Genomic DNA, 24,999 nt, shown 5'->3' on the forward strand with positions numbered 1-24,999 from the left:
CTCGCAGCAGAAAGTAATTTCTACCACGGGGATCTCTAACCCCTAACGTGCACTGACATCTCACAGCACACAGGCGCCTTTGTGTTTCACCTCCACCAAAACCCGGCTGGGTTCGAACCCAAGAACTCCGGCTCAGTAGCCAAGCGCCCTAACCAATTAGCTACTGGGGCGGGTGGTTAATAGTCCATTGAGCTAAAAGACGCGTGCTTTGTCAGAAAACGTTCTGACAACTGCAGCACGAAGCAAAAGCCTGAACTGGATGAGGGAGGAAAAACCTCAATTTGCTGAACAAAGCACAAATCTTCAGAGGATCCCTTCTCCTCATTCCAGGACTGAGGCTTCTCCTCCTCACATGTAAGGGCAGCCTATATGACATTCGTAAATTGTAAACAGATGATGTCTTTGTCAAAACCTAGGCCAGCTTGACTGGGGTTGGCCCCTCCCTGTGTTAGAGTTACTGCTCCAAGTAGCACTTTGCATTCTTCTACCAAGAGCAGATTCCCTGCATGTTGAACAAAGTGGTCAGTCGTTGAACATAGTTATCAGTGATGACGATGACGAGGAAACTAATAAAAGCCAGCAGTACTCAGTTTGTTCTTCTCAATAGCAGAAAAGAATATATGGAATAAACATGGACAAACTGTCTCAAAAACATCCCCCTGGCAAGTAACAGAGAGAAAGTGACTGCACTGCTATGTCCCAACATATTCCATATTGCTACAAAAGAAAAACATACGTCATTCAGTGTGAGGCTTTCAAGCTGTTCTCCCATGAAACTCTGGCTAGTTGCACAAAATGGACCAAACGTATATGGATGCAAATTCACGACATAGCAATTTCACGGTTTCTTCGGGACTAACAAATATTTGACATCTGCTTTTCAGTTACAGTGCATTTGCTGGCGTAATGCAGAGGTTACGAGTTTTTTGTTTTTTGAATCTGTTAAAATGGTAACTGCCATGTAAAATAACCCCAACCCCCCCCTCCCTTTTCTCGATGAAATAATGTAGCCCAGTTATGCCTTCTTAATGCAAGAAAATCCACTGGGTGTAAAAGTTTGCAAAAATGAGACAATAAAATGTGTACTACATTTTCAAACTGTGCAAGCTTGGGAAATTAAGGAATAACAAGGCAAAACAAAGCATGATTCTTCCCCAATGCTTTATTCACAAAACAAAAAAAAAAGATGGAAATTGCGTAGTCTTGTTGCAAAGACATTTTGTGCATTTAGTTCTTGACATCTCGATGCACTGAAAAATGTTTTTTTGCATTATAGTTCGTTTTAAACGTCACTTGATCTGCCTATCACACGATCCAGCGTGCGAAAATACAATTTCGATAAAAAAGCATGCAGCTTGCAAAATGTATAGTACACTATATTGTACAAAAGCTGCAACATGGCGCTGAAAAACAGTTTTCGCAGCATCTACCAAAAGTGAAAGGTCAGTGCTTACAGACACACCACTAGATGACTCTAGGAACAAAGTAAAACACGTCGAAGAAAATACTGCACAAACAGATAAAAGCTCTTGTCTCATCACGAGTGACGCAAGAACATAGCCACAGTCAAAGGGTCCCCTAATTCACAGGACTGCAAGGCCAAATGCAGAGAACGCAACGAAGACCCATTGCTGTGTGGGAAGGGCAAATCAAGACAGGCCTAAATTCGTTAATGTTCAATGAAAAAAACTGTACTTTCTTTCACTCAAGAGTGAAATAAAACATCTAAGAATTAAAGTGCAGTTATGTTGAACATGAGCACAAGAATAGAGGCAACACCAAACCCACTCTCAGCCGCACGCGGTGTGCCGAGACATGCAATGAAGCGCAACTAAAGCTCGGCACAGTACAGCACGCGACATGCGCAAAACCTGGGTTCGCTCCACCAGCGTGATGCTGTCTTTACCCTTCAGTGCAGTATATTGTACGTCCTATATAAAGTCCAAAGCAGTGCCTTTGGGCAATGGCATTCAAGCAGTAGTTGTGTACATCAGCTCTAATTCAGCGCCATATCCAGTGCGCTACAAACACGTGCTTCATTTTTTGCTGCTGGCTTTCTTTTGAAAGAAAAAAATATGCAGCACAGGCACGCAAGTGAACCAAAAAAAGGGTAGCAATCACTGAAATGTTTGGGGCAGCGATGTTAGCAGCGCCTCCGGCCGGCAAAGGTGTTCGTAAAGTGGGTTAGGTCTCGCGCATGCTACAGTCAGTGGCCCAACTATTGTGAGTGCGTTATGGTGTGAAGAGGATTCGATGGTGGCCGCTTCAAAGAGAATTTTTAAGCCTTGTTTTCTGCCTAAGAAGCATGCCTAATTAGCATGTGAACCTGCAGCAGAAGGTTGGCAGCAGATGCCAAGTAATAGGCTGCGGCCATACAATCCTGCATCCTGTGGTCGGCGAATAGACGGATCTCTTGAAGATATTAAGTTGTCATAACTAGCGCTTATAACTGCAGCTACCTTAGTCACAACTGCTCCTTCGTTATCTAGACATGCATTTAATCAGAGATCATGAAGTTGGCCTCTGTGTTAACTATAAACGCACGTGTCATGTTGTTTCAACAACAAAGCTGAAAACGTCTAATTCTGCAGGACCCTGTATGATCAGATGTGCAGCTGTTTCATGCAGCACAACAGATGCTAAATGCATGACTCACAGGAGAGAATCTATCGGGAACTTTGGAAAAGGGCTGTCCTTATGTTTGCACAATTTTTTTAACAGGAAAGTGAACTGCGCAAAAGGCAGGTAATAAGAAGACATGGCAATGTCACAGCAGGTGCAGACCTCCAACTGCTTATCTGTGCCATTTATTTTCCTGGACACGAGCCAACTAGCCCGCAAGTCCGTTCTATTATTTCTTGAACTTTCATTGTTGGAATGGAGTTCAATCTCATTTTCCCACAGAATGCATTTACAGTATTTGGAGTTTAATGGTCATGGCAGACGCCGTACTGGAGGGCAGTCAATTTTGACCACTTGAGGCAAGTACTTAATGTGCGCTGATATCACACAGCACACAGTCGTTCTTACACTGAAATTGGCTGCAGAGGCTGGCATTCAATATCACGTTCTTTGGTCAGCAGTCAAAGTCTGATTTGTCCGATGCAACAGCGAACGTCAGCCGGCGCATTACACTCACTATGGCCTCACAAGCAGTCTTCTAGAAGGTACAATAGATGACGCCATGGGTGTCGTGTTGCATGACGTCCACACATGCAAGTTCTGAATGTAGTCCTGTATATTAGTAATGGAAGTTCTGAGTGAAGTTCAGCATAATATCCAGCAACTTACAAGCACTATAAAAAAAAAAATTAAAAAAAAAACATGAACTGATCTCCACAATTTCACATCACTGTAAATGAGCAAATAATGTCAATTCTTAGACATTTTAAATTACTAAAACTGCCCACCTACATTCTGAAACATGCAGTAAAATATCAAATACAGCAGTCATTCCATCACCTAATGATTTAGCAGTGTGTCCATTAAAGATGTATGTCGTTATGCTGCATCATGGGTTAGCGTGTAGAGCAAGTTGTCTTGCAGAAAACCTTCTATGTCTATGGCAGCCAATACAGCGACTATGCTTCAACAGACGTGCAGTGGCTTGAAAACTGCATACAGTGTGAAGATTTCATACCCTTTTGATTGCCAGCAACAAATGACATCAGCACTGTCTTTATCGTACATGATACATGTATCTTATGATACTTATGATACATATATGTATCATATATGTATATGTGCATATATGGTACATGCATGTATATACGATGCATACATGTACATAATACATATATGTATCCTGCATCCTTAGATCACTGTTAGGTCACCCTTGCCTACTGCTCCCAAAAACTTTGGAATGAAGGTGTTCCGAAAATCGTTGCAGCAGCATGCCATGACAGAACGAGTAATGTGTGCTCTTTTTTATGTTCGCTGAAGTGGCTTAACGTCAGTCAGGCAGGCACCTTTTACTAATGAAATGCTCCAGAGTCGACAACAAATAAAGTGTATAGAAAAACACATTGGTAATAATGAATGCTACAGGATGCAGCATGCCGAGTCAGAAGTGCAAGAAGGCTGTGCAGCTCCCAGGACTGATCACGCATTGGAGTTCACAAGCCTACCAACAGAAAGGTACTTAGCAACTGTTTCAAACACTGCAGTCAGAGTATCATATGAGCCAAACACTGCTGCCTTACAATTGAGGGCTGGACTTTTTGGTTTAAACAAAAAAAAAAGAAGATAGAAGTACGCCGAACTCAGTTCCTGAAACTGTTTTAACCAAAGGAGGTCAGTATTCTTGACATGCAAGCCATACCTAGCTGGTTGCTGAGTATTAGTTACACAGTCAAAGTTGAAAATGAACTAAGTAGGGAAGCTAGGGCTGTGATGCAAACGTGACACTGTTGGGTAAGCAGCACAGTTGTGCAATCTGAGGTATTGCTCCGCTTAGTTACGCGGGAAGCAGCACCTCCTCATGACCTACTAGCTAAGCACGATTTGTTCACTATCATCCTGCACTTAGAGCTGTTAGTTGGTTAAAAAGTTTGTCAAATGCATGTAGGACACCGAAACGAAACCGTGTATATGCTTCACAAAAAAGTACCATGTTCTTGCAACCGTGATGATTAAGCGGCAGTTCCATCGCTGCCATCAGCACCCAGACCACGCGATGCCCCACAATCTCGCTACACCCAGTGCGATAACCCAATGATAACATGTCTTTGAAGAACCACGTTGCGCTATAAAAAAGACAGCCACAGGAAACAGGAAAAAGCCAAGGAGACAGAAAGAGCGCAATTGCGCTCTTTCTGTCTCCTTGGCTTTTTCCTGTGGCTGTCTTTTTTATAGCGCAACGTGGTTCTTCAAAGCAATGCACCAACTCGCCCAACAAGAATTTCTTCTAAATAACATGTCTGCCTAGTTCCCACAAGTCAACTTCGACTTGTTTTCGTCTGCTGACCATCTCATTCAACTTGTGCTATTCTTCAATGCAGACAGCCATTCCTTCTACAAACACTGCTCCAGGTACTACTGTTTGCATGCTGATTACCAGTAAATAAACTGCTCATGCCGACAATATCACCGAGAAACACTCAAGGCGACTTTTGACCACACAGGATTGCCACATTAAATCATCAAAAAAGTCAGTAATTCATTCGTTGAAAATACCCCCCCCCCCCCCCCCCACAAAAAAAAGAAATGCGTTCTGAAATACTGAAAAAAGTCAGCTGAATTTTCTAAATATAAAAGCCGAAAAGCCTCACCGCTACTTACAATATGTCCAAAGCAAATAAAATGGCATGCATAAAAGCCTGGTAACATTGCTTAGTAAATTGTCTTAATCACCTATCTGCATGAGTCATTTGTACTGCAGTCACCCACTCTACATTAGACAAATGGGACATTTTCACACAAAAGCACAATTTTGAGAGGCAAAGCCCATTCTCAAAATGGCCCCATATTTTTAGAAAGATCAAGGCTTGCATGGCTGTAAGGCAGCACTGTTTAGTTCAGATGTTTTTAAAGACTCACCCACAGCGCAGCCGAAATTAGCAAGAAACAACAGTGCCAGCATCGTGTTAAATGTGTTTACAGAAACAGGCTAATGTAGACCAAAAATACTCCACTATAACCACTTGCTTCTTCTATTTCAGTGCGTAAAAAAAACTACAAAAGAGAAGACGCCATGCAAAAAGCGCTGATGAAGATGTGTGCAAGCGTCAATTTCTGCAAACAATGTCTGCCGAACTTATCACGTTGTTATCATGTGCATTCGCAAGTGTGCCAACAAAAGGCAGGTGTGAGACAAGGTGCACTTCCAGGCTAGGAACAAAATATACATCACTGCATTCACAGCAGCATTACAATGTGCAATGCCGTACATGTCACTAGGATCCTTCAGTTTTTCATCTACAATCAGTAAAAGATGACAATAGATGGCTAGATGGCTGTTGAACATCAAGGTTGACAACCAGCACTCATGGCAAGCCTGCTGGGCTGTCTGTTGAGTAGTTAGCTTCAAGTCTGAGCATTCAGTTCCATGTGTGCTATGCTTCAACATTTGTCAATCATTTTTGCCACGTGCTGTGAAATCTAGGAAGTTAAGACCTGTGCTAAATGGCTGGTGAAATCAACTCAAAAAAAAAAAAAAAAAAACGAGGACAGCATACTCTGTTCTTAAGTTTGCTTTTTATAACAGACATATTGGGGAAGCAGGATCTAGTTAAACGTAAGCTATAAAGAAAATATATACTTTATTTCATTTCTCCAGCATACTGAACTTTTCAAAAATGCAGTACTTTTCAATATAAATATATGTATAAGTGTCACAAGTGTACATATGATACATCAAATTTAATGTTCAAGAAGAGTTTCAATTCTTAAAAAACAGTCAAAAAACAAAGATTAGGCTTAACACAGACATAGAGTGCAAGAATGACGATTTGTAAAGAGATGAGGACAGAAAAGAACTGTACAGTGCCTCAATGATAAAAACAAGCTTGCGGGATGACAAACCCATCGGAGAGTGGTGGCAATAGGCTCAACGCCAGGCTTATTCCAAAATATCACTTCAGGACCAAAAGAGCTGTATTTACTCTCATCGCATTATGCATTCCGGATCGGCAAGCACATGGACCATGAGAGCAGTAACAGCATAAACACTGGTGAGGGTAAAGATATGTAGAACACCGGGAGAAAGAAAGATAAAAACTTTGGTATCCGAAGAAACGCAAGACGAGACTTGGAATAAAAAAGACAATGATAATAACAGTGATATCTTACACATTTCCTGGTTAGTAAAATTTTAGGCCCCTCTATTAACGGAGCTTAAAGGGAGAGGGGGTATTTTAAGGCAGTACCTTCTGTGCAGATGGCCTTACCTTGTTAGAGGAAATGACAAGAGAAAGTGTAACTGTACATGAAGTTGGCTTTTTGAATCACTCAAAGGAACCAGCATGCCTCCTTTGACTGCCTCTGACTTTCGACAGCTAACACACTGAGGCAATACCTATGACTACCGGCTACATTCACGGCACATTCGTCATTCCGCAGCGCTACACAAGAACAGGGACAACAAGGTGCTCCTACGGGGATTCATATCCAAGGCTTGCGGTGAAAGACACGCGCAAGCTATCACATAACACAACTCAAGCTCTCTCACTAGGCGGGGTGCAATCACAGTTTCCCTGCCAGCCAGCTTGAAATTGCATCAGAAAAATTCACGAGAAAACAAAACAAAAATGTGCGGGTCAAAATGAAGTGAGCAACAAAAACACAGAGGAGTGGACAGCGGAGCCTCAGGGGAAATGGGGGAGCAATGACCGAGTGGACGACGAGGGCGATGCGGGATGGGTGTCACCGCACCTCGATGCGGCGGGCGCCGATGCTGATGACGTCCCTGCTGGAGTTGGAAGACAGTGAGGTGGTCGATATGGTGGGCGACTCGGCGTGCATCTTGCGGAAAAGCTCCGTGAAGCGGTTGTTGGGGAACAAGGTGGCCAGGAAGCCCTCCAGCAGGACATAGGTGAGCCTCCGGTTGAGTGCCGCGTGCTGGAACATCTCGAACACACACAGCATGCCTCGCCGCGTCGTGTCACTTCCAATGATGTGCTTCAGCTCATCTGCAGCGAAAGAAGGGAATATGGAAAGGGAATTTAGAAAAAAAAACACAGACACTACTCCTAGACAACACACAAGGCACACCCGCTAAGACTTCAACTAACTTTTACTGGACACATATATGACAGATTGCTTTCACTGAGCACACGCAGATGCCTCATCATTCACAACAGGTCTAACTGCACTCTCCCACCTCCTGTGTGTCAAGTGATTGCGTAGATAATTTCTTTCACTGCCATCGCCAGGCAAGGGGTGCTAACACATGTCACCCGCCTTGTGAATTTGAAAAGCTTCAATAATTTCCTTATCTTTTCTCCGGGCTCCCATATGCATCACAGACGTAGCATCACATACCGGGAAGCAATCTTAGCAACTTTGACAATGGTTCCCCAATTATGCTCCTCTTGCCGTTCCTGCACCTTCCAGTTTGACTGATACATACTTTGCCACAGGCAGGTGGAATGTTTGTTTGTGGAGGTTTAACGTCCCAAAGTGACTCAGGCTATGAGGGATGCCGTTCTGAAAATTTCGACCACCTGGGGTTCTTTAACGTGCACTGACATTGCACAGTACACGGGCCTCTAGAATCTCGCCTCCAACAAAATTCAACCGCCGCGACCGGGATTGAACCCGCGTCTTTCGGGTCAGCAGCCGAGCGCCATAACCACTGAGCCACCGCGGCAGCTCACAAGTGGAATGGTTTACACAACTCCTGCCCTATATGTCACCAACTTAATCTGGTGCTTTTCACTGCAACACGGCTTATCCGTTTCTGTGACTCATCTTGTGTGTTGTCTAGATGTAGAGTCTGATTTTTTAAGCCACTAAGAAACTGATTCCAGCAAATGATGAATGCAATAGCGCAGGTTGGCGAAAATGGCGCAGCATTCCCACATCTGCATGTAGTCATGACAACACATTACTTCCATTTTAACAATGACAATAACAACAATAATGAATGTTGCATCCTGTTATGCTATCTACTCAAGACATTTCTGTGCATGTCAATTTTTTTTCACAAGGTGTGAGTTATCTAGTTTTGTGTAGTTGTGATTGCAAAACCCTATGCTAATATGAAAATAAAGCACAATAACGTCTGCCTGTTATCTTCCAATTAATTTTTTTTTATACAAAGCCCATATCCGACATTAAAAGCCATTTCTGTTCATACGCTGCTGCTGTGGCTCAGTGGTTATGGCGATCGGCTGATGACCCGAAAGACGCAGGTTTGATCCCGGCCGCGGCAGTCGAATCTCAATGGAGGCGAAATTCTAGAGGCCCGTGTACTATGCGATGTCAGAACCCCAGGTAGTTGAAATTTCCTGAGCCCTTCACTATGGCGTCCCTCATAGCATGAGCTCCTTTGGGACGTTAAACACCCCCAAACCACTTGTATTCAATTTGCATTCACTAATTTCAGTATTTAGATATCCCAAGTTTTCAGCTAACTTCCATCCTCAGCAAGACTCAGTGAGAACTCCACTCTGGCAGCTGAATGTGCCGGACACCTAACATCCCACAGAGTATAACAGCAAAAATATGCGATGTTTGTGAACGACCTTTTGGACAAGGAAGGCACTACACTGGACGCCGCATCACATGAAGAGTATCACTGAATGCCATATTGTGTAGTCATGAAAGTGGCCTCCAGTTTCGCATCAGCTGAACCAGACAACATTGGCGCATCAGTGGATGTGCACAGATGGGCAGTGATCAAATACCTGTGAGGCTGCACAGCATGATCATCTTGGCTGCCACCCGAGTCCTCATCTTGGTGTTCTGGTCCCTCTCTGGTCTTGTTTCAGCCGGCAAGCCATTTGGCCACAGGGCATCCCTGTGGAAAGCAGAGAAGAGGCACGCTTGAGAGTTCACTTATTCACCGCAACAATCTGCTCAATTGATCGCTGTTAGCTTCAATAAAAGAAGGTTGCAGGGACTAGCTGGAGGCATCATGCCCTTAGGTTCAGCTTCCTTGCATCAGCTTCCAACGCTGGCCCTCTGGTGGTGCCCGTCCAGTTTTATTCTCTCTTGCATATATCTGTGCAGTGCAACCCATCTAAATCCTCTGGCGGTTGGCCTAATTATCAAGAGAGAGCATCTGCATTGCTTCAGCACTAGCACCATGGATGGAGCGATTGCTACGAATATGTGGGACTAGGTTTCTCTCTTTTTGAGACTAGCAACTCACTGTGCAGAGACAGACTGGGCATGGCTCTGTTCTTTGCCAACATGTGCTGCGGGCTTGTCCCATCTGTCTTGGAGCGCCTTCCTGCCCTAGCACGGGCAAAAACTCGCTTGTAATCCTGGTGACAAGTCGGACGTCTTTCATTCCTTAGTTTACTCTTTCCAAGAAACTTCCCTTCGCTAATTGCTAGCTGGTGTTCATGTTTTAGCAGCAATAAATGCCATTTGTGTCAGCACGTGTCCCATTCCTTTGTTCCCAATAGCACGGCCCACCGTACTTGCCTTTAAAACACAGACCTTGAAGTGGGTCTTTTAAATACTAAGTGCTCTCTCTCTGGTTGGGTTTCATGCTGTTGTGCTGCCAACTACAGGGGGGGGTAAACAGTTGGTCTTTCAGCCATAGATAAGTGGAGAAAATCGATTTCTCCCCATTCAAAGCCCCATGGCGTAAAGCAAAAAAATAAAGAAAAGAGCAGCAGCTACCCAAAGCTTGAACAATACTCATTAAGAATGGGAAGTTGTCATGCTCACTTGAATGCCGTGATGTATTCGGCTATCTTCTCCGTTGAAGCCATCCATTCTACGTAGTCAACAATTTTTCTGCAAAATGTGGAAAAACAGCATGAGTGACACAGCCAGAAAATCAAGTGGGCAGAAATAGAAGGACATCTCAGAGGGAACGCAGAGAGAAAAGATCAGAACCTGTTTATAGTGTCCCCGAACGTGGCCTTGACAATTTGCCTTAGAATGACGACGATTCGCCGCCTTAGCCACTGGTTCTTGCTCTTCAGGTCGAACACTTCATCCATGAGCAGTAGCATAATTCTCAATGGAATGTTGTCTTGCGTCTAATAAGGGACATAAAAAAAAAAACACATTAACATGCTGTAGTATGGCACAATCTAAATTGCAAACTAAGCCATGGTACACTGTCAAAATATCTGCCTATCTGTCTTTGTCAAGCTGGTAAGGTTACCTTCAGCTATATGCTTCCAAGTGAGCCCATTGTTTACCATGTAAATATTACCAGCACAAATGACACAGCAGTCTGCAAATGGGGGCTATCATAGTGTTGAACAATGCATCCAGTCCCTTCACATCGTTGCCTGCCTGGTGATGATGATGGTATATTGTAACTGTTATCAGCTGCATGAATATGAGAACTAAATTGCTTTCGGGTAGCCAATCGGTAAGTAACAACTTAAACCACCTAACTGTTCTGCCAAGTTCACCAAAAGAAGGTCCGCACAGGATTTCAGAAATGTCTAACAATTACAGTACTACAGAAGTCTCTGTTCTCTCAGAATTCCGTGCTCATGGCAAACATTCAAGTACCATCCACATGAAGCCTAGGACTAAACAAAATTAATAAAGGAATTTGTGAGGGGCGACCAATAAATAGCAAATTGCTCATCAATGTGTTTTCATCACACATAAAGCGAGTATGCCATACACGGCAACAGAGGTTCTCTAACTGGGTTCCATGGGTTGCTTTTGTAGGCTGCATGAGCACCCACACTGGCCTGTCCCCCTACCTATTAGCTCTTCTGAGCTCATTTCGTGCCATCCGCATTAATGACATACACAACGGAGACCTTGGCAGCATGCCGAGATGCCGCGCACCATTAATGACACTGCGTGTTTAAATTTTGATGGGAGCGCCAGCGATGGTGGCTCACCCAGTGAACTTGGTAGTGTTCGAAGGCACTGCTGAGCCCAGCTGTGCTGGTGCACATATGTCTAAACATGGTGAAAGAGAGGCGCTCCGACAGTGCAGCCGCGCTGTGGCGAGAGAGCGGACACTTAACGTGACCAGAAGTGAGCGCTGCCGCTACGGACAGCACATGTTCGGGGGCTATCCTCTCCGTCGATTCCGCTGGTGTTGCTGCGAAGCAACGGCACACGCGCGGAAAATTTTCGACCTCGGCCAGCATTCAAAGACCCCAACCATGACATGCGGCTGTCTGCTTTACTTAACCGATTCATTCTGAGCAGGTAGAAGCTTTCACACCGCTCACTGCCTTAAATACTTCCATTTCCAAATGCGAATAGTCTCTGCACGGCACTCACCACCACGATTCCTCGAAGCGGGCACCGGACATGCATGCAATGATCTGTTGCTTTCATGACATCGTGCCACCGACAGCAATGCCTGAGCGGGTTATCGCCAGCTCAGCTAACAGGTGTACGACGATGGGCAGGACTGTCTCGCACGTTCCCTTCGAGTGCCCATAGGAGCGCCAGCAAAACGAGCGACGAAAAAGGCCCCCAGTACTAGTGCTGCCCCTTGTGTTCGCGGCGTGCGTGGAAGTCCCACTAACTGGACATGCCTTGCACCACCGTTGGGTCACCTCTCCTTTTGCCATTGTGGTCCAGAATGCTGGTAGGACGGTGCGGAAGGGGAATGGTGCACAAGGCGATGCGTGTTATGCGTACTCATGCACGTGACGACTGAAAGTGTGGGCCGTACCGGCAAGTTCGCTGAGCCAGACAAAGAAATGAAAAAAAAAAAAAAAAAAAAACGTGTCCCATTGGATGTCTTTTTGGGTGAATCGATAGTGTTGGCACCATTGGGGTGAAATTTTGCCGCCGGTAAGCCGATCTGCACCGGAAACCAGTATCTGTCGAAATTAGAAGATGAAAAAAATACCCCCCCCCCCCCCCCCCCTCAAAAAACATTGAAACCCTGCTGATGGCAGAGTGGGGAGCAGCAGATAGCTAATGAAACCCAGATAAGGCGTCACATGATTCTGTGCGCAGCCCAGGCAGTCAAGTGCGCTAACGCGGTGTGTGTCTTGTGACTGCAGTTTTTTGCATTATATTGTTTTGCGGTTAGAGATCTCAGCATAAGCGAGAGATGGGCATTGAACTAAAACTGAAAGCAGGAAAACAAACAAATATGTACAAAGTAAACAACACACCAAAACTAGAAACACAAAGGGTCCATTCACAAGCAACACCGACCGATTGTGACCCTTGTGACAGCCCGCCGCGGTGGCTCAGTGGTTACGGCGCTCGGCTGCTGACTTGAAAGAAGCGGGTTCGATCCCGGCCGCGGAGGCCGAATTTTGATGGAGGCAAAATTCTAGAGGCCCGTGTGCTGTGCGATGTCAGTGCACGTTAAAGAACCCCAGGCGGTTGAAATTTCCGGGGCCCTTCACTACGGCGTCCCTCATAGCCTGAGTTGGTTTGGGACTTTAAGCCCCAATAAAACAAACCCTTGTGATAGGGGGGAGGGGACCTTGGCACACACTGAGTGCTGTTGGGGCTCCTTGAGGCAAAAAAGTTTTGATAGCCCCTGCTCCACAACATGGTGATCAAGGGAGTGCACCAACTCACTTCGATGTCAATGCCGGCCCCCACTTTTCCGCTGCCCTGGATGACGTCCACAGGGGAGGCTGCGGGTCGGCTGCGCAGCACCTTCACAATGCTGTCGCGCAGCCCGTCCAACAGGTTCTCGGGTGCATTCTTCACCATGGTGCCCATGCTTCGTACGGAGGACTTGAGCGGGTTGACTAGGGAGCCCATCTGCACAGCGAGAATCACTCGTCATGCCAGATGCCCCGCAAGAACACGTAAACTGGACAATGAACAGACTGAAGCAGCCCTATTAGCGCTCATAACACCATGCATGCAGCCTTCCTGGCCTGATGTCAGGGTTAGGCAACTAAATCCATAAACCTGTGTTAAGCCTGTCACTACTGCGAACACATTCTGACAACCAGCTGTCTGTTTGGTGGTATTTTATTAACTGGCTTTAATCTGGACCTTAGCGGACATGACTGCGCTCTGTGTGTACGTGTTTTCTGTCTCTGTCCGTGTTTTTTTCGCGCAGTTTAATCATGAACGAAAAGCACCAACTAGCCCGCCAGAAAACCCTTCTTGGACATGACGAAAGCAGCACAAAAGTGCTTCAGAAATATGGAAGGCTCATTAATTTACACTCCAAAAAACTGGGAAGAATGTCCGAAATATCTGAAGGTCCAAAATTAACAAATGCAACACCTCCCCCAAAATGCCAGAGACCATTTGCATCATAGAGAATTTATTTGGTGAAAATCAGGCAGTCGTCATCTGCTTTTAACATAAAAAGTGCACAGCAACGACAATTTCCTGAATAATGTGAGATGCATACTGCGTGCACACTCTAGGAATCATTAAAGTAGGACTGCACCCAAATGTTAAAGGCCTTCATGACCTCCTTCACGGTGCAACACGGTAGCAGTGCAGCCTCTTCACAAGTGGCGCCTTCACATGTGAAGAGATACCATAGCACAAACTGTGAACAGTGCGTGACAAGCGCACATTTCAGGCTAATAAAAGAACGGAAGAATCCCATGGGCTGAACCGAGGGAAACGTATTGGCACCAGAATGGCAAGATGTCTTCTGGTAAGATAATGAGAAGACCAGGGACATACTAATCAGCGTCTGAAACTCTGAAAAACTGCACTATGCAGCCAGGCTGCCATCGCAGTGGTCTGGAACAGAACTCAGAAAACGGAAACTGAAACTATGTGGCCACACAATTTTTCGCCGCAAGGACCCTCCGAACATCATCATGCCTGCTGCTGCACGACGTGAGAGGTGAGCGGCCGCCTCCCTGACGTGATGTTTAACATGACGTCGGATATTAGCATGATCACTCGCTTTTTTATTTCTACAGCAACACAACCTCTGGTCGGGGGCACGTCCAATTTAACAGCATTCGAATTAACGGGCCTGTGATGCCACAGACTTACATCGGCATTTGCCAGGACCACGTCTGCAGTCTGAATTGTCCAGATTTTCAATTTAATGCGGGTTGAATTAAAGAGGTTTCACCGTACAGTTCTTGCCACTTTGCATAGCAGCAAACAGGTTAAAATTTGACTGGAATGAAGAGCACTCTGCAAGACTCATTGGAGCATACTTGCTGTGCAGCTCATAAAGTTCTGAATAGTCATCACATGGCAGTGAGATGATCTGAAACTTGGCAGCGCCAATCACATACAGCATAGCTGAACATTCACTCCACAACACGAAGTGTTCCTTGCGAACTGGAGGGCCAACCAAAAGACAACTTTCAGCTAGTCCTGCCTGCCTGTCATTTGTTCATCATTTTCCCCATCATGGTCTGGAAGAACTGGCATGCAGGTCGACGGTCATGACCCCAGGTTTAGACCAGGACCTGAAATACTAAGTGGTGTCAGAGCCGAGTGCAAAAACTTGTTTTCCACAAGTGATGCCACTGGCCATATTAATGACCATGCATGTCATTTGGTACCCTAATGGTATTACAGGTGTCTTTCACCCCACCTTCCCATATGAGTGTTTTCTGAATGCTTGGAGTTTCCTGACATTATGCTTTGCCTCACTAAAATTGTATAGCCTTTATTTTAGCAACAACTAGTCATGGGCTACATTCACAAAGCTGCATGTGCGCAAGAGAAATTCCCAAATAGCTGATGTGAATGGTTAACTGGTGTTTCAACTATCAACCTGCAGGCTACCATGACTGGCTGGAATACATTATTGGCCGTTGCCCCAGCAGTAGTACAGTCAGCAATTCCCGTTGGCTTGCAGCTCTGCGCACTGCAACCAAGCAGTGAGCCAGTCACAAAATGCTTTTATGTATAAACAGTTTCTTGAGTCTAGTACCCCAATGCTGACTCCAACTTCCATAACACTGCATGTTTTAAAACCAGCCTAACTAACCAAGTGGTTCCAAACCAAGACCATTAGGAAGTTATCTCAAACAGTGAGAGAAAGAAGGAAGGCAGCCAATGCTCATGACAGGCAGTGACAGCAAGTGTGCTCACCGTTCTTGCAAACTGCTTCTTTCCTTTCTCATAGGTGCCTGGCTCGAGGAAATGCAGCACCATGTCGCGCAGACCCGCGTTCGCTGCGAGAATGTCCGGATGAAGGATCTGCTGCAGGAACTCATTCAGCTGGGCCCGCCGCTGCTCCAGGAAATGACGGCTCAGGTTGTTGAAGGTCTTCTTCCCGGGAAAAGGCAACTTGGACAACTTTGGAAACTGGAAACACGGAAGATTACCAGGCTACTTGCAGAGCACTTGATCAGGAATCACGGGGATCAGGTGAATCACGAAATAGTTTGCTATATTGATAATTGGGTAAAAAGAAAATGACACTAGATAAGCTTTATCTGTAACTGAGAAGCAAGAATACATTGCACCCATGCTAGTGACGTTTCTTGCAGCGATGTGTCACCCGCTGGCAGCGCACCGCTCCCTAGGTATGGTAGGCCTAACCTGCTTCGTATCGAAGCCTTTGCAACTGGCCACTGCCTTTCAAACCCTGTTACCAGTACACTACACCTTAATTTTAATGAGTGACTATTCTATTTATAATTGGCTTCCACAATGTCTTCGACAGCGAAACACTCCAAGCAAAGGACCATCGCAAGGGTTTAATTAAGTTGGCTTGACCTCATCACAGCGATGCGGCGCAGAAAATGAGTACAGGAGAACGAAGGCCATCCTTGAGCACACCCCACAGTCACCTTGCAACATGGTTTCGCATCGCTAGCGCTGCCAACATGCACCCAAGGCTGCACAGCCAACCCATCTTCGTGCGCGAAACGGGATCAAATTGCATCGTTAAGGAGAAGCGCCACTTGTATGGGCACGACGTGCAGTTCGATACATCGAATGACCAGCAAAACTGTAGTTTGATATGCAGCATTACTTTCCAACACTTTACATGCAATTTTCAAATATGTGCAAATATGGCACTTACATGGAAAACGGAGCTTTTATAGAAGCAGAGCGAGTTTGGTGAGTTGATATTGATCTATTACAACATTAGAGCATTCGTCGTGTGTCGTTTCTTTGCGTCCTTGTGTTTTTTGCGCTCTTTAGTGTAGTGGAACTTTAATAGGCTACAAAAAGCTACCAGTGATGTATCAAGACAGCTCTCTGTGCGCATACACCCCAAAGCTATGCCACACAGCCCTTCACTTCCAAACGGGACTGTGAAGTTATTTTTGTTCTCGTTAACAGTTTGAATTCAGTGCCGGAAAAATTTTTTAAATTCCACTTTCATAGAAATATATGTGCCTTTATCACTGTCCCTATAATCTAGCATTTAGCACACTCCAGTACAGTCAGCATGAACGGTAACGCCATGGTAGTTTATCACCAGCCATTGTAGAGGCTGATGTTTCCTGATTTCTGCCTCCCTGTGTGCCAACACACCAGATGAAACTGAGTCAGTCGGTACATATGTTGTGCGCGATGTCCCCTCGAAAGGAACACAAGCTACAGGAAGATAACATGCAGGACAATGCACTTACACATAACGCTCCTGCCTCTGACAAAGACAGAAGGGGCTCACCTTTTCCAAGACAAGGATGTGGAAGTCATCAAAGTCGCTGTACCTCCGGAAGACACACCAACGCTCATCCGTGCTCTGCGGTTCCCGCCGTGTCACTGATATGGCGTACAGGGCGTACGTTGTGTTGGACTCTCGAACTATGCCTGCAAATGGGTTACAGAGCTTTAGCATGAAGCAATGGCTCTATGTGAAAACCAATCCATTTTTTTCAATGCAGCTATGCGAGAGGCTTTCTTGAAGTTAAATGGCACTGTAGTATTAAGGTAGTAATTACTCATTGGCATCCACACAAGCGCAGCCATACGGCTACAAAGGAAAGCTATACAGCTTTCACAGAAACTTCGTAGTTAAAGAAAAATTCGTCCTGGTCCGGGGTTCGAACCCAGGACCACCGCTTCACCGGAGCAGTCGCTCTACCAATTGAGCTAACCAGGACGCAAGCTTATGGTAGGGCAAGAGCGAATTGATCAATAACTCGAAGTGGGAACAGTGTTGGTCAAATGTTTAGGGAAATCCCCCTTTACTCCACCTTGGGGGATTCCCCTAAACATTTGACCGGCACTGTAGTATGTTGCAAATGAAAATGCTTTCATTTCCCTGCTATCAAAAGAGATGGGTCTGGGAATGGCTGCACTCACGAGGGAGGTGGGCGCAGCCCAGTGATCAGTGTCATTTCTTTGCCCCATGAAAGGCCAAGAAACTGGAAGTTTTTTTATGTACCTGTTTCTACACAGTAAAGCGAAAGTGAAAATAAAAAATACAAAACTGAAATACAGTTTGCAAGGCTGAATGTGCAAGACCACTAACTTACATCTCCCCATGAGCGCTAGGCTAACAACTTGTTGGCGTCATCTGTAAGTGCATGTCACAGGAAAAGACATTTACCCCAAGTGCACTTAACGTAACTACTGGTGGTGATGATGATTATAAGTAAAAAGAGCCCAAGTGGGCGCAAGAAAGATGGCAAATGCGTGAAATGGCCAGCTTGTATACCTAAAAGTATAAATAAAGCTTCGACTATGGCCTGGTGCTCGGCTTTTGCAAGGCGAAATGCTAGAAAAAAATGGGTCTTCAACCCCATGATGCTTGTTGGCCAAACTGCCCTTGCATCATTTAACTCTTTTTATCGCAGGACAACAGGCAGCTGTAGGGTGGCAGGCATAAACAACTTACTGACACATAAATATTTATACTTTGCTTTGTGGTAGCACATTAACAAAGATCTCTTTTTAATGACAAAAAAAAAAAAAAGGATATCTATTGCTTAGGCAGAAAAAGAACCTCTGAATGGCAAAATTTGAGAGACTCCCACAAGAGATCACAAAAATATCAAATATATTCAGTACGACAAAAAAAAATCTAGAGTACATGTTTCATGCGCTACAATTACAGAAACAAGTATATTTAAGGTTACAGAACTCATGATAAACTTTCCGATGAATAAAAAACGAGCAACTACTCTCTGAAAGCACTTTATGCTACTTTCCAGTGCAACACCAATGTTGACCCCGGGCTGCCATGGCGAAAATTCAATCTGCCACACTGCTGGAGGCACTAAATCATTCAGAACATGCCCAGTACCTTCATAGAGGTTCAGAAAACAGCGAATCTTCTCAGTAATGGCAAAAATGAAAGTTACAGACGGGCACCTGTCATTAGTCCAGGCTAGGTGGAGCAGTAAATCTATTCTTACAAATTTCAGACGAATAGTCATCATGTTATCACACAACTGTCGCTTGCATCTGCAAAGTCAAGTGTCGATGCTGCCAATTCACCAGGACACCGCTGTTGCTGAACAGGGTCATTGAAAGACGGGGGTGTCACCTTTGACGCCATGCTCGCAGTGATTGTGCCACATTGACAAGCTTCGTGAAAAGTTTAAAAACACTCCTTGACACGCCTGACGACAAAACTGATTTTTACACTGAAATACAGTTCTTCTGCAACATACTGGATGGCTTTACTTGTCCAGAAGAGTCCTGAATTGCTCAGAATGAACCATGTAGCACCATCATTAGAAATGAACGATTTGAATAGGCGCAGTAAGGAAAGAGCTAAAGCGACACAGAGGACAACTCTGCTGAATTTTTGTCTTTAATAAAAATAGAGTCTATGGCACTTGCTGGCTACGATGATGTTTGGCAGCAAAAGATACATTTAATGCTGAGAACAATGAATTTAAAAATGGCCGCCATTCCCCTCAAACTGTTGACGTCAGTACTGAAAAGGACTCCATGATCACTATTTCACACTGAATGGTGACATAGGCTGTACGTAGCCTGTACGTGACCTGTACTGATGTCATCACAGCTTGCTTGGAAAACCGGGTGGTGGTGGTGATAGCTGCATTTTATTGTTTTGGCCTTTTCAAGCATAAAAAAAGCTCGCCCAAGCACTAGAAGCAATGAAACACACCCCTGCCCAAAGACACAAACCCAAGCAATCTTACTGTGTTATTTGCTCACAGAAACCTCCTACTTGCACGGTCAAGTGCAATATGTTATTGCAATAAGTTATACCCCTGTAACATGAACACTTTGAAGAGCCTCGAACCAATAGTCTATCGACTCGAAAGCCACTCAGCGCTGCAACGCGGGCAGCTCTGAGAGCCATCGAGTCAATACCCTACAGAGTCAACAGAGCAACGCAGAACTCAATCGAGATCTTGGGGGCCTGCAAGCACTCTCAAGTTATTGCACAATTATTGCCAGTGACGGTGGCGCCATGCCATGTTTGTGTGAGGCGATGGAATCGTTTGATGGCAATCAACTCTGCAGTGTAGCAGCGGCACAACTCCTCTGAGTTTGACAGCATTTGAGAATCTTGGAGGCCCTCGACTCAATAGCCTTCGAAAGTGGCCATGTGACAGGGGTATGAAGCAACTCTGCTGAAGTCCACTGTACCTCTGACAAGCCATCCATGCAACGCATTTATGCAAGCCTGGATGGCACGAAAGCCAAGGCTCAAGGCACAAAACTACTGCTGCTGACGGCATGGCACATTTGTTGCTTGTTTTGCACGTGAATAAACCCCGAGATATTTTTCACTGCAGCATTTGAAATTCTTTCATTCAACATTCCATACACCACCACAGCAAATACCCAGTAAATCTGTTCCAGAAAACACCTCAATGCTATAGTTTCCTTCTGTCTCCATGCTCTAGAGGTCATGTGAAGTCCATAAGGAACTCTAAGCTATTATCACTGTCACCAAGACATGTTACGGTCAAATTTGCTGAAATGTCAAGGTAATTTCATCAAAAGCAAATCTATTGAGGCATGATGCCGCTTCATAAGTCCACGTAATACTACAGCTGAAGCCAAATTATGCCAACCATAAATAATGGCACTGGAACATAGTTTGCCTCAGAGAAAGCAAAATTCCCCACAGAGAGCATAAAATAGTAGGGATAGAACAGGTCATCATAATGCTGCATAATTCACCCTGCGTCCCTACCTGTGTTGTAGATGTTGGCAATGAGCAGCATCTCCGACGCTTTGTTGTTGGCAGTGACGTCAGGCCCGTCAGGAGGTACTGAGGGGATCTCCTTGTTGAGGAACTCAATGGGCTCATCTTCCTGCTCCAAGGAGTTCAGGCTGCCACAGTCATCCTGAAACGCAGAGAACAACTCAAGTATTCCTGCAACTAAGTGAACAGGTCAAATGAGGGGTGTTACTTCACTTGTTCACGGTTGCACCATAAGTGAAAACATCAGATCTGGGGGGTTGTTATCGTACTTGTTGCCTGTCCCATCTAGTCCAAACAAAAATGCGAGGGCAGTAGAGGACAGTTTTCAGGCTCCCCTGAACTACCCACTGCTCAAAAGGAATACATTTCGGAACACCCGCAGCGGTGGCTCAGTGGTTAGGGTGGCTAGCTATGGCGCCGGAGTTCCCAGGTCCGAACCTGGCCGTGGTGGCCGTGTTTCGATGGAGGCGAATGCAAAGGCACCCAAGTGCAGTGCAATGTCAGTGCACGTTAACGATCCCCAAATAGTCAAAATTATTCCGGAGCCCTTCATTAAGGCACCTCTTTCTCACTTTCTTCTTTCACTCCCACCTTCCTCCCTTCCCTTATGGCATGGCTCAGGTGTCCACCGAGATATGTGAGACAGATACTGCGCCATTTCCTTTCATCAAAAACCAACTTAAACTTTATTTAGAACAGCCATATCGGTAGGCAAACCTGTCCTGGCAAATCGAATTGAATATCAGACAGGGGTTCTAGGCAGTTCCGGACACAAGTCAAAGAGACCAAAGCTAGGCTGAAAAATAATAATACATAAAAACTTCTTGAGCAAGTACAAATATCAGGAAACTAAGAATGCATTTTCTTACCTAGCGTGCTATGTCCACAACTATTCATGAATCATAACGCATAAAAATAATAACTCATAAAGATCACGATGCTGCAACTAACTGTGAATCATTGACAGTGTAGGCAACTGTGCCCACATCCAGTTATTACTCTAGCCATTAATATCAGCCAGAAACATATTTGGGTAACTAAGAATGGGTTACACTGAAGCGTTGCAAAGGGTCAAATTATGCAACCACACATTCTGAAAATGATAGAAGGCAGCTTACCCCGCTCCCTGCGGACTTGGCTCCACTGAAGGAATCTGCATCAGTGAAACAAAATTTCTGAATTTATTGTGAAAGTGGCTTTAAAGCATAGTTCATGGCTTCAAGTGACTCTTCACATTTCAAGGATTTCAACTAAGACTTGTAGCCTGGTTCAAGGCCCGAATGTACTATCAGGCCAGCATAAAATGCAAAGAGCATCAATGAACAAAACATAATATTTGCCTTCCCACTTTCAGTCGTAGTATATGACTGGTGTGATTCATGTTTATGCGTTATACAGCCAGCAAAGTATATATATGTAAACCGGTAGCAAGGAAATGTCTTGTTGCACAGTACAAAAATACTATACCACAGTGGCGAATTAACTTTTCAATTCGACCCGGTAGTGCGTACGAGCATTGTGGGGATGCCTTACCTTCCTCGTCAGACTTGGACCCTAAATCCTTGAGGAGGTCAAGCTCAGCCAGCAACTTGATGTACCCTTCCGACTTCATGAAGCTGGGAAAGTGCTGTTCCTCTTGCATGATCTGAGCCACCTACAATGGGAGAGGGCAGCAGTAGTATCTTCAACAAAAAAGTATACACACACAAAAAAGTATACACACTGTGACATATGCAACTCAGCTTTATGATATATTGATTCGCAGCATGCTTCAAAGCACCAGTCAAACTGAGTCGCAAGCACAGACACACTTTGGTAAAATAAAATTCGTGGTGCAGTGAGTTCCATTTTATTGTCTAATCAAAGTTCCACCGAAAACCATATATATGGTGAGTGCGTATCAACTTTCATGTATACATGTGTGTTGTCATTATCACTTGTCTTTGATTTCTTGGTGCCACTTGAATGGACGCCATTATTCCAAGAAAAGCCTGGCACGCAGTGCGCGCTGCAACTAAGATGAGTGATGGTGATGATGGATATGCACAGATGAAAAAGGCGGAAGTTCACGTACTGCGCTTGCAACTTATATTTATTTTGTAATTTAGTGAGTCAATTTACATCCAGTTTCCATTTATTGATGCTGAGTTGGGCCTTTGTGAAAAGTGGAAGAAAAAACATCAGCCAAGACAAACAACAATCCTCACAGGTCCCCTTGCATGAAAGTGTTGAGTGCACACAAAGTGGTTGGCCGCCAAGTATCCTATATGAAAGCAGCACAGAGGACGCCGCTTATAATGAGCATGCCCAGCATGGGTTATGCACCGCTTTTAAAGTAAAGAGTGATAAATGTGCGTTCCATTCCTTATTGCAAATATGCCCAATGTGGTGAGGAACATGGCAATGCCACTCTTATATCTGCCTTAAGGAACACTATAGCGTAGCTAACAAACAGTGGCCTAACATTCGTGGAATACAGCAATATGACCAGAGCCATCCAATGAAGGCCGTGAGCACTTTGACGGAGCCTAAACTGTAGTGGTTTTTGAATGCTGCATTATAAGGCACTGTGCATACTAATACACAAGAAGGCGACTGGTGCCTTTGAGTGTGCAACTACGTTCGCAGTTTCTTGCACGACTCTGCTCAGAAGTGTTTAATGATATAATGACAAAATAACTATCCACTGAGAGCGTTTCAAGAATCTGCGGGGGGTGGGGCAATGTTGGAGCATCAAAACCATGACATTCTCTATTAAAGTATTAGGGGACGTTCATGGTTCATTCGCCGGTATCAACACCAGGCAACTGGGACAGGAGGCAGTGCGGCAGTAAATTTGTTAACTCTTTCCCTACCGTGCCCATTGAGCATCGTTAGCCTGCTAACGATCATTTCATGCCCGGATTTCAGAACCTTCTGCGTTGCTAATGACCACGCTGCAGATGTAGTTTGTAGGCCAGGAACCAAAGTTTTGTTTCCGATGTAGTTTTCTTTTGTCCCGCGAGGGGGCACTTTCTAACGCGCTGCGGAGAAATGAAGACGCAGACCTGCGCTCCTTGCTCGCCATGTTGCCCGCAGATGACGCCTTCGCCACTAGACTTCTGAGCCTTCCGCATTGCTTACAGGCACGATGCGCATCGGGCTTGTAGCCGGAGAACTGAAGTTTTGTTTCCGATATAGTTTTTTTTACCGCTACAAAATGGCATTTTTTGAAAAAACTCCGAGGATGCGGTACCATCAAAGTCGCTTGGCAGCCTCCGCATGCGTGGCAAGCACTCCAAGACACAGCAAATCTAAGGACTCCGTTTCGTCTGCGAGTGATTTAATCGACGTCCTGTGCAACAACAAGCCTGAAGATGTTGCAAGGCACTGAAGATGATTCAGTTTTCACATCGGTGACAATGGAAACCAGCCTGAAACATAGGCGGCCATGCTCCGATGCACAACTATAGGGTTTCCAGTTATTGTTTTGTAGCAACAATACTATTCAAGATAGAAATGATTTTTTTTTCGCAGAGAGTGGCCAATAGAGTAACAAACATTTAGCGTATTTCAAAAAAATTGGAACATTTTTTTCTTTTTAAATACAAGCGTGTTTTTGCAAGTTTTGTCGAATTTTTTTCTAAAATCTCATTTTTAGCAAAAAAAATTTTTTTGCTGCAACATGGAGTTTGTTGTTAAAACGTACAATAGAAAGCACCTTTATTCAGCTCTGTTTTTGGGTATTGCAATCAATATTGAGTGCAATAGTTTTTACAGAAAAAAAATGTACTGAAACCTTCAGAAAATGGTCATTTTCCCCATGGTAGGGAAAGAGTTAATGAGCATGCGCACCCAATCCCACAAAAATTTTTGAACAACGAAATCACAAAAAACCTGAGTTTCCTTACTGCCTAGAGGCAGTCAGGTATTTATGGGCGCATCGCACAGGCCACCCTGGGGAGTGCAAAGCACACCCTTTAGTTCGTGGATGCATGCTCAGACTGCCCAGCAATTAATCTGTGTTCCAAATTCTTTTCTGGGCACCTGTAGATAACAGATGTTGCTCAGCATTACTTCAGACTTTTAAATTTGTCCTGCAGCTATGATTTGCATAGCTTCAAGCCAAAATATACCTTTTGCTGGATGTCATCGAACCAGAACTCGTCCGGTGTCTCAACTCGAAGCTTGCGGAGCAACTTCTTAGCCAGTACATCATCAACAATGATCCTCGATGTTGCCTGGATGTTTACGACAGTGAAAAGTTAGCAGCCAGCAGCAATCAACATATGTGCCATTAAATCTATTAAATCTAATGTATTAAACCTGTTAAATCTATTAAAATCAACTAGGATAATGCTAGAAAATATGGAGACATGATTGGATGCTAAAAGTGTCTGGACTCG

The 24,999-nt window shown here is 44.7% G+C and overlaps 1 protein-coding gene across 1 annotated transcript in view; it reads right to left on the bottom strand.

Moving 5' to 3' along the window:
* Positions 1-6,176: 6,176 nt before the first annotated feature.
* The window catches only part of LOC149343241 (sorting nexin-13-like), a 36,436-nt gene continuing 17,613 nt past the window's right edge, over positions 6,177-24,999 (bottom strand). The window contains exons 15-25 of the mRNA XM_089545783.1: positions 24,730-24,834; positions 22,148-22,268; positions 21,733-21,767; positions 20,603-20,756; positions 17,147-17,289; positions 15,610-15,825; positions 13,150-13,338; positions 10,513-10,658; positions 10,342-10,410; positions 9,348-9,460; positions 6,177-7,628 (exon numbers count right to left, since the gene is read on the bottom strand). Of these exons, the coding sequence (XP_089401909.1) occupies positions 7,363-7,628; positions 9,348-9,460; positions 10,342-10,410; positions 10,513-10,658; positions 13,150-13,338; positions 15,610-15,825; positions 17,147-17,289; positions 20,603-20,756; positions 21,733-21,767; positions 22,148-22,268; positions 24,730-24,834 (1,557 nt within the window). The 3' untranslated portion in view covers positions 6,177-7,362. The remainder of the gene's footprint in view (positions 7,629-9,347; positions 9,461-10,341; positions 10,411-10,512; positions 10,659-13,149; positions 13,339-15,609; positions 15,826-17,146; positions 17,290-20,602; positions 20,757-21,732; positions 21,768-22,147; positions 22,269-24,729; positions 24,835-24,999) is intronic.

The sequence above is a fragment of the Amblyomma mixtum genome, chromosome 5, assembly GCF_055824585.1.
Source record: "Amblyomma mixtum isolate Tamu chromosome 5, ASM5582458v1, whole genome shotgun sequence".
In the NCBI taxonomy this organism is placed as follows: Eukaryota; Metazoa; Arthropoda; class Arachnida; order Ixodida; family Ixodidae; genus Amblyomma; species Amblyomma mixtum.